General features: G+C 40.4%; 1 protein-coding gene across 3 annotated transcripts in view; it reads right to left on the reverse strand.

Annotated features, from left to right (window-relative positions):
* tbxtb (T-box transcription factor Tb) overlaps positions 1–2484 on the reverse strand; it is a 4652-nt gene extending 2168 nt beyond the window's left edge. Inside the window, exons 1-7 of one of the 3 annotated variants that reach the window (XM_014006013.1) lie at positions 1945–2461; positions 1597–1861; positions 1384–1518; positions 1159–1220; positions 1012–1073; positions 748–924; positions 464–599 (exon numbers count right to left, since the gene is read on the reverse strand). In XM_014006013.1, the coding sequence (XP_013861467.1) occupies positions 464–599; positions 748–924; positions 1012–1073; positions 1159–1220; positions 1384–1518; positions 1597–1861; positions 1945–2150 (1043 nt within the window). In that variant the 5' untranslated portion in view covers positions 2151–2461. Of the gene's footprint in view, positions 1–463; positions 600–707; positions 925–1011; positions 1074–1158; positions 1221–1383; positions 1862–1944 lie in introns of all 3 variants that reach the window. The other 2 variants (XM_014006012.1, XM_014006014.1) reach the window with 2 other exon arrangements.
* Between the last annotated feature and the right edge of the window lie 7233 nt (positions 2485–9717).

Genomic DNA, 9717 nt, shown 5'->3' on the forward strand with positions numbered 1-9717 from the left:
GTGTGTGTGTGTGTGTGTGTGTGTGTGTTTGTGTGTGGGTATAGATAGGGCACATTGGATATATATTTATTTATTTTGTGTACATTCAGTTAAAATAGTTTCTGATTACTGTTACTGATATAAAATTATATGTTCAATATATGTGTGTACGCACTTGTGTACATGTGTGGATATAAGTATAAATATACAGGTATACAGTGAATTTGACATGTCTGAAATAAATCAATAAAAAAGTACTAAAAACAAAACACCTGTTAGTTAGTCCTAACAGTTTTACTTCAGTTTATTTCACCAATCAGAACTTGTTCATTTTGTCAACATGAACCGTGTTTATCAGATTGTTTCTGTTTGATCATCARTGTCTAACTGAGAATACAATTTATACTAAATATAAACCAAAACTCTTCTGTCTCGTCCTCTCCGTGCCTCTCCTGTAAGTGTGAAAGACGAGCAGAAGTCAAACCTGGAGTTGGCGCTGGAGCTGTGAGAGTTGTGGCCGACGGGCATCAYGCTGGTGTGTGTCGGCACTTGGAGGCCGGACCAGTTCTCGTGGCTGGTGAGCATCGACAGACAGGTCGAAGAGTTCTCCGAGTATCCGGCTGCAACCCAAACAAAGATCCAGAAAATGAAGAGARGTTCTGTTGTTTTCCTACGGTTGGAGGGTAAATCTCGGCACAGCCCTCGCCTGAAGCTGTGGCTCCGCTCACACAAAAGCAGGAGGAATGCGGAACATCCCGGGACACTCACTGGGCGAGTTGGTCCGATGGCTGTAAGGGCTGGTGTACGGCGTCGAGCGGTGGCTCCTCAGGGTGGAGTAGCGCTCACAGCTGTGGGAAGGCGAGAGGGAGATGGGACTCCCAAACTGGCTGTGAGAGCTGGCCGGAGGGCAGAGGGGTCCGCTTCCTGGAATAAACCAGCTGCCCACTGGCTCCACAGAGGACAGGAGAMATAATGAGRCAAACACTGCCGTCTGAGAGGAGGCTACACAAGTTAGAAATCATTTACACTTACACTGAGAGTATCCAGACTGGTGGTTTTCACTAACATCTTCCCTCRTGTCTTTGTTATCATTCCTGCAAAAATAATAAAATAAAAAAAAACTTTAATTCCAACTGGACACTTGTTTTTACATAATCTTCTTTTAAAGTTAATGCTCACCTCTCCTTAGCATCTAAAAAGGCCTTGGCAAACGGGTTGTACTTTATTTTCAGAGCCGTTATCTAAAAATAATGGTTAAAAGTAAGGTGCAACATTTAGACGCTCTGTGCGTAAATTACGCACGTACTTTACGCACGAAGAGAAAACTCCGTTCCCATCTTATTGCGTCACATTAATAGTGTTAAATGCTGTTTTTAACTCTAAGGAACATTAGGTATCACTAACCTCTTCGTTCTGGTAAGCTGTTACTGCAATAAACTGCGTCTCCGGAAAGGAGTGGCTGGTGATCATCCTCCGCGGGCCTCCAACCCGCACGATGTGGATGCGGGGCTCATATTTGTGCAAAGAGTTCAACATAATCTTTAGAAAGCGGAGCAGAAAACACGTAAAACAAACAGCTGGGTGATTAGGTTGTGGTTTTAGGAGCCCATCTTTTACCTGACCTCCGCCGTTCAGTTTGTTTGTCAGTTTGACTTTACTGAAGGAGACCGGAGCTTTCATCCAGTGGGCCCCGAAGTTCGGGGAGTCCGGGTGGATGTACACGCAGCTGGGGGTCTGAGGTTCGGGTTTGCCTCCGGGCACCCACTCCCCGTTCACATATTTCCACCGGTGGTTGTCCGCCGACGCGAAGTCCAGCAAAAACGAGTACATGGCGTTCGGGTCCAGTCCGGACACGTTGACTTTCAGAACCGGAAACATGCGCCTTAAAAAGGTATAAAAAAATAAAGAAGAAGAGAGAAATAACTCTAGAATTCTAGCATCTGATGTTTTCCARACTTTGCCCACCTGCCGTTCTTTGTAACGATCATCTCATTGATGAGCTCCTTGAATTTCTGCCACAGCTCGCGCTCGTCCAGCGACACCTTCAGCTCCCGCTCGGTGGGGTCSCCCTTCTCGCTGCCGGCCTGCAGCTCGCTCTCCACGGCGCTGAGGAGGTGGTCCACCCGGTACTGGGCGGCCTTGCTGGGGCACTCGGCAGCGCCTGTCGCCATGGTGTCAAACAGCTCCAGGGCTGAGATGTTGTGCAGGAAAACTCACTSAAAAMSCTYCAGGTCGCTCCTTCAGACTCTGTATTTGGAAGCCGGTCATCCTGAGCGGCTCCAGAATATATGAGGCTCCATCAGGGAGCTGGTGTTCGGAGCTGACACGGTTGGCTCGGCTCCTCTTTGATCTTTGCGGGCCTGTCTCTGATTGGCTGCGCGCGGCCACAGTACTGAGGCCCACAGGATGGCGGTGATTTGAATAAAGCAGTTTAAGCCTCTTTATTACATCAACCTGTAAATATTGACACTTAGATCAAAGCCACACCTGCAGTAAGCCAAGACCACTGACCCGGGCTGGTCTGCAGGCTCACAAGAGTCAGACTTTAGTTGGTCATAAATTTATTTTCTTTCTTTTTCTTCTTTAAAATGTGACCTCGTTGTGGTAAATGAAATACTAAGAAAATCTTAAGGAGGACTTTTATTTTGGGTTTGTTTAGTTTTTCTGTTCTGCTGACTCAGCGACCCATCCTCCTGTTCACTCAGGTCTTATTTTAGGCCAAGTTTAGCATTTCTTCTGCGTTTCTGCCGTTTGCGCTCACAATAACCATGGCCGCTTTCTCAAACACCAAAGTTTTGGGATGTGCGCACTAGACCAGTGTTTCCCAAAGTGGGGTCCCAAAAAATCAAGGTGGGGTCCTGAAAAGATTTTCTGAATTGATTCCATTTTTGCCTTAGTTGTTATAAATGAGTGAGGTTAGTATATTTAAAATGGATAAATGTAGTATAAAACATATTGTTACTATGCCCATGTTTTGTTGACCTGATACAAATGTTTATCATCCAAAAATAGTTGGGGGCACAGGTCTCTGTTACTGTTATTTTGTGGGTCAAAAGCTGAAAAGTTTGGGAACCACTGCACTTTGGTTCCCAAAATTGGGCTTGGGACCCAATCATGTGTCATGAAGCACCTTGGATAATCTCCAGAAATCAATTTAAAGGGTAATAAAATAATTGCCGATGTAATATTTTCCCTATAACTTTTACAAAATCACAAAATAAGTATAAATAAGTATTTATATTTGTGTACAAGCTGTTTAGATTGTCAAAAAGCCTGTGTTTTTAGGGATATTAACAAAGTTCTTATACTCAGACCAGTAATATTTGGGGTCACAAGTTTTTGCCATGAATATTTTGTGGGTCAGAAGACAAAAAGTTTGGGAACCATTGCGCTAGACGGCTGCAGTCAACAGTTTTGCTGCGCAATAAACAAAAGCAACAATGGCAGATAGAGTGCTGTTCATGCTGCTCACCATTATCAACATGTAGCAACTCAACCTTCATGTTTTCACCTTTTTGGGATGTAATTGCTGTCGTGCTTGAAAACTAAATTGTCGAAATGCACGCGTCATGTTGAAATCCAACAATCAGAGCACCTGGAGCGGAAACTACATCACTTGTGTAAACGTGCATTATTTTAAGAAAAATGCTAACATTTTCCATATTTTRTTCATGTGGAAACAGGGTCCAAGTACTTAGATGTTTTTCCAAAGTTATTTTCGTGCATCACATCAAACACCATGAAATATCTAATATTAAAATACACTGCTCAAAAAAATAAAGGGAACACTTAAACAATGCACACTAAGTCCAAGTAAATCAAACTTTTGTGAAGAACATTCAACTCTGTACAGAACAAAGTACTCAATGCGAATATTTCATTGATTAAGATCAGGAGTTAGCATGCGTTGTTAAAGTGTTACCTTTATTTTTTTGAGCAGTGTTTCGAAATTTGAACTGAACACATCTACAGTTCATAAAAAGACCTGTCTCTGTTTTACTGAAGGCCTCAAAACCAATGCTTTAYAACCTAAATGGCCGAGAGCAAACCTGCATGTGCACAACAGCAGGGTTGGCTTGTGGCCATAGGCAGTATAGGCAAACATTAAAGGAGCCGTCAGTCTAGGGGGCGCCACAAATGATAGATGAAAAAATATATTTTATAACTTTGCGTCATAACCTATGGTTGGTGTAGTCTGTATAATCACTGATAATTCAAGTTTATAAACTTGTTCTGTGGGTTTCTCAGTCTGCATTGTTTCTACATGAGATGTATATTRTTAACTATTTTAACTGGGTGATATAGTTTCTAAAGATAAAGAATAATAACAAAGACAAAACTATTTAATTGCGTATGTGAAATTGGTAGTGAGATTTAGAAAGTCGCACAAGGGGGCACCACATAAAATCTTGCCTAAGGGCCAAATTTGCCCTGCTCAACGGCAAAGAAAAAAAAAACAAACAGGTTTTTGTCTCTAGCAAATTAAAAAAATTTACATTTGCTTTGCTGCACATGACGTTTGTCAGTTTTTAAAGACGTGGAGATAATTCAGTGATTTTGAAAAGCAGAAATGCAGCTGCTTGGTTTGGGTTTTAATTAAAAGCTTGAAAAAAAGCTCACTGATGACAATAAAAAATACGAGGTGATTCAGTAGCACGGTCATATCAGTCTCATAAATAAGTAGCGACACTGTTGCTATGGTGGCTCCCAAAACCTACAAAACAAAAACAGATGTTTGAAGCAGGAATTCAGCTGGCAGATAGGTGTTAGCTTCCGTGGAGCTCTGCGGTGTTGTGTTGTGGCCGGTTTGTGTTACTAACCAAATCTCGGACGCCTCGTTCCTCCCGCCGGCCCCGAATCTGTCTCTCTGCCCGACAGCCTGGACCCGAGTTCACAGCAAGCAGAGAAAAACAAACCCCACCGCTTCTGTTTAAGGAGCAATCGAAAGATTTTCTCTTTTGCTGGCACCGAGTTTTACGAAATAAAAGAAACGAGAAAAAAAGATGGTGTAAGTTTCTCAAATGAAGTGTTCTTTTCCTTAAAACYAGAATCCACAACTGCAAACGCTGGTGCTTTCATCTGGTGGTAACAATTCTTTTCCGTTTCCTAATCCGTCACTGACTTTGCATTTGGACAAAGAGACCCCTTTTATACGAGGTGAGGTAACCCGGTGTAAAACCCAGCAGYGTCACAAGCAGCGTAAAGTCCCACAGTCCAGGTGTCCCAGTCAGCACCTGTGTCCCCCACCAGGTGCTAACAGCCACACCGGCCACTTCCTGATGCCGGTTTGCTGCACTGCCAATCAACRTTATTAAACAATGATGCATTCAGGCCGGTTTGCGATGATTGTTCCAATGATAACATATGAAGGATGGTTTTTAAAAGAAAAAGCTTTTTTATTGATTCATTTTTACAAATTGATCCAACCGTACCATGTCAAAGTAGCTAAAATGCTAATGATTGTTGGATAAATATATATGGAGCATGTAAATATTAAGAAATTTGTTTTTTAAGTGTAGTTTTGACTTGAAATAAAGGCAAGTCTGCATCTTTTTTTCAAAAATGCAAATATGGAATTTTTGTATAACCAAACAATGAAATCAGTAAGATCTCATYACTGTCGAATCCCAAAGAAACATAATCTAATGACTTTGAATGTTTCTGTAACCTATGTTTTCTTAAATTAATGTTTAAATGTATTAATAAGTTATCTCCTGATCCGGTAAGTTCATTTATACAAAGACAAAACAGCTACATGGTCACTAGAGGATCATTACAACAGAAGTGCACAATCCCCCTATAGAGCTTCATTTGGTCAGACCTTTCAAACTAAAGTACAACAATGTGGAACTTATTGCCTCCGCAAATAAAAGCTACACTTAAATTTCAAAAATTCATCCACATGACTAAACCTTGGTTAAAAACCAAAGATGCGATCGTTTTTAGTATTCAAATTTAATGGATGAGAATAGTCTGAGTAGGACTGCATGTGTTAGTGCAGGGGTGCCCAAACATTTTCTCTAAGAGGGCCGAAATTAAAATTAATCTGAGGGCCGYGGGCCAAATGCAATACTCTAAGAAATGCAAATACTTCTTAAGTGAAGTTGTTTTATTTTTATGATTAAGCTAGCAGCCAGTGTGGTTGCCCACGTTCTTTTTATTTCTTTTTAGAAAATTCAATGTATGCTCAGGCAGTAAAGGCTCATGAAACTATACATAATTTAAAATCTGAGTTTGTGGTTTTTTTAAGGTCTAATCTAATCTAAATGTCTCTGACTTGTATTTTTATATTTATTCTGAACATAATCACAATCTAGTAACCAGGACAACTGCTGGTGAGCCAAATCAAATGGTTTGGTGGGCCAAAATTGGCCCGCAGGCCCCACTTTGGGCACCTCTGTGTTAGCGAGTTATAGTAACAAATTTTAGCTGAATGTGAGAGGATGGMGAGGTACTGAGGATGTGTATGATTTTAGAGGTTTAAGGTTATTTATTGAACTGTTTTTGTTTCAAAATTTTAACTTGTATGCATTTTCATGTTTTGTATGTTTTTTTGATCRTTTTTATTGTGTGGATTTGTAAGTTGTGTGGTTGGTTGATTTCATAAATTTGTTGGCAGAAATGCATGCATTTTTAGTGTTTGTGGATGGATAAATTGTTTGCATTTTAATGTTTAGAAATGCCCAACCAGGGACTGGAGTTGCAAATTAGCTGCGTACTGTTTGTGCAACACATCGTTACAGACTTGATTGTGTTTCTGTGTTTCTGCGTGCGTTGTCCCTGTTTCAATAAACAAGAAATGAGAAATGAAATGATTTTCAGATCTCTGAGTTTTCAGCTGTTTTCAGGTTTGAACCAATAAAAAGTCAAATGTACACGACACACGTCTTCGAAGGTTTTCACTCTGTTTTAAATTGTTATAATATCCTAAACATTTGTGCTTTAGGCGCCTTATCTGAAGCCTAACCCCRGCTTGGCACCTGGACCACGTGGACAGGACCGGCAGATTTCAGTCCAGAGCTGCGGCGGATGATGTTCCTGCTGGCTTCCAGTCGTCTGTTTGCCTTCCCCAGCCAGGCTCATCTTCTGTTTGCTCTGGTTCATCTTGACACAGAGGTGAGAGAAGAAATGAGCCCACCACCACCATCATCATCGTCATCTTCACAGCACCTGAACGTAAACTCTTTTAAAGATTCTCACTCTTTCTCCTCTAACCGTAAATGTGCTGGTTCTGATTAAATGCTTGGTTTGCACAAAAATTAAGCAGTTTAAAAGAATTCAAACAATTTTAACAAGTAAAATGGTCAAATATCTGGACAGACATAAGTCGAAAGCTTGTTGAATATAAAATTATATCTCATTGTCAACAAAAAAAGAAGTGTAACAAGTCAATATTAAGCAAATCTGGATGGTAAAGGTCATTGAGGGACTTCTGGTGGAMTCTAATGACAAAGTCTACAATTTCTACAAACAAAAACATCTTTTTCACTTCCTAAAAAGCGTGAGCGGCTCACAAGCTGTTGTGTTGTTAATACGTTCTTAAGGGTGTGTTACTTCTCAAAGAGCATTCATCGTTTGGTTCGGCTTACACCCGATAACATGGCACACTCGGGTGACAACACACTTTGTCTGCTGGGTGCAAACTCGCAGGACGGTGCAGCCGCTAACAGATCTGCACAAACCCTTCGGCTGCAGAGGAGGCAGGTGGAGGAACACCTGTTTTTTAAAAAAACAGTGCTGTTTGTGCGGACAGGCCACAAGAGARACTGGAAGATAATCTAATAAATGAGCTGTTTTCAGGCAGAATCCTTTCAAAATAAAAGCCTGCCAGCTCTGAGTAATTCTTTCTTCTGCTGAGGTTTAGTAGAAACAAGCCTGCTGGTTCAGGTCCATCTATTTTTGCAGAGCTGTATAATGCACACTTGTGAAATTCAACACGTTGAGTTGGCCATGAGTGATAGCAAATTACTGCATCAAATGTCTGATAAATCACAGCAGCTAATATTGAGCAAATAAACAGGCACAAACCAGGGCAGCTTGGATGAATTGCCTCGTTATTTAAAAACCTGAGCAGGAACTCCTCGTGTGACCTCACCTCTAATTGCTTTTATTTTGAGGATTTCTCACAGACGTGGGGAATGTGCGCATGGTACAGAGGGGCAGCTCTCACTGTGTTTGTTTGTTGGAGCCACTCAGCTTTTACATTTTTTTAAAAAAAAAATCGTTCTTTTAGCATCTTTAGTTTAACGTCCAGTTCAAAACTGCAGCTTAAACTTCACCCAAACAAAGTTCATTCCTAATCAACAAGAACAACTCCAGGTTGAGCTTCTCAGAGGTGAAAGTGTGAGATGGTTACATAAGAACAGAGCCTTAAACAAATAACTTTTAATTATCTACAAAATCTCTGCATCAGTTAGCACTGGTATTTTGAAACTGGATTGTATTCACAAAGTACAATTTTCTTTTACAGAACTTATTTTTAGCTTTCAGCTTGGCCTTCTGTTTTCTAGCCTTTTTTWGCTTGGTTTTTGCTATTTTGTTTCTTATGTATCACTTTGCTAGTCTTAGGTTTTAGATTCTACAAGTGTTTCCTCTAATTATTTGCAACTTTAGCCTTGGTTTTTTTTTATTTTTTTTTTAGTTTCAGCTAGTCTTTTGATACTTTTGGCTATATTTTTGTCACTTTAACATCCAGCTTGGCCTTTGACAATGTAGCTTTTTAGCTATTAGCTTCAATTCTGCTGCTTTTATTTTTATCTAAATTTTGCTATTAGCTTTAGTTAGCTTCTTGCTACTTTTTTTGCTTCTTTGCAAGTTTTAGTTTTCAGGTACCATTTTGTGTGTTATCTTTTACCTACTTGCTACTTTTTTTAAGTTAGACTTCTGTTATTTTAGCCAGCCTTTAGATAAGGTTTAGTAGCCATTTTTGCTAAATTTTGCTAGTATTTTGACTTGAAATTTTCTGCTTTTAGATAGCCTTTTGCTGCTTTTAGTCTTTAAATAAGCATTTGCACCTACAATCTGCCATTTTAGTTTTAGCTTTCAGCTAGCCTTTTGCTAGTTTTAGCTTTAAGTTAATGTTTTGCTATTTTTAGCTCCAATGGTTTAGTTTCAGCTTCAGCACRTTTCAGTAAAATCCAGCATTAATGCTCGATTTGTTTCGGAAATCTTGTAGAAAAGCTGGAGTAACGGCTGCGACACAAACAACTCGTGTGTTGACAATGATGATTCCTGCCACTTTTCTTGTAAACGGAGCTGTTTGCCTGAAAGCTCATAAAGCTCTCAAACAGAAGAAGCTCTGCTGCTCTGCAAACAGCCGAACATCTGCTCACTGCGCCGGCATGAAGTGACACCCCCGGACCAAGTGCTGCGCTTCTTTTGTCGAGCACGTAATTATGACATTTTCTCCTGGACGATGTTTGCCAGAGTCAGAGCGACTGTCGGAGGAGTCCAGAAGAAAAGGAGACCACTTTATTTTTGGTCATCTCACTTCTACGTGAGGAGGAGGTCCAGGAGGGTCCGGGCTGGACGGACCAGCAAACAGCAAGGGATCCCCGAGTTGTAACATCAGACTTTATTTGATAAACATATATTTTAATTGTAAAATAAAGACTGTAAAAATACTGTAGGCTGTTTAGTTTTGTACGTTTTTAAAAACATATTTTAACATGGGCGGAGCCATTTTATTTACATGCAAAGCTTTCTGGGTAAATGATGACGTGGATAGGTCATCGGTGC

This window comes from Austrofundulus limnaeus, unplaced genomic scaffold, assembly GCF_001266775.1.
Source record: "Austrofundulus limnaeus strain Quisiro unplaced genomic scaffold, Austrofundulus_limnaeus-1.0 Scaffold33, whole genome shotgun sequence".
NCBI lineage: Eukaryota > Metazoa > Chordata > Actinopteri > Cyprinodontiformes > Rivulidae > Austrofundulus > Austrofundulus limnaeus.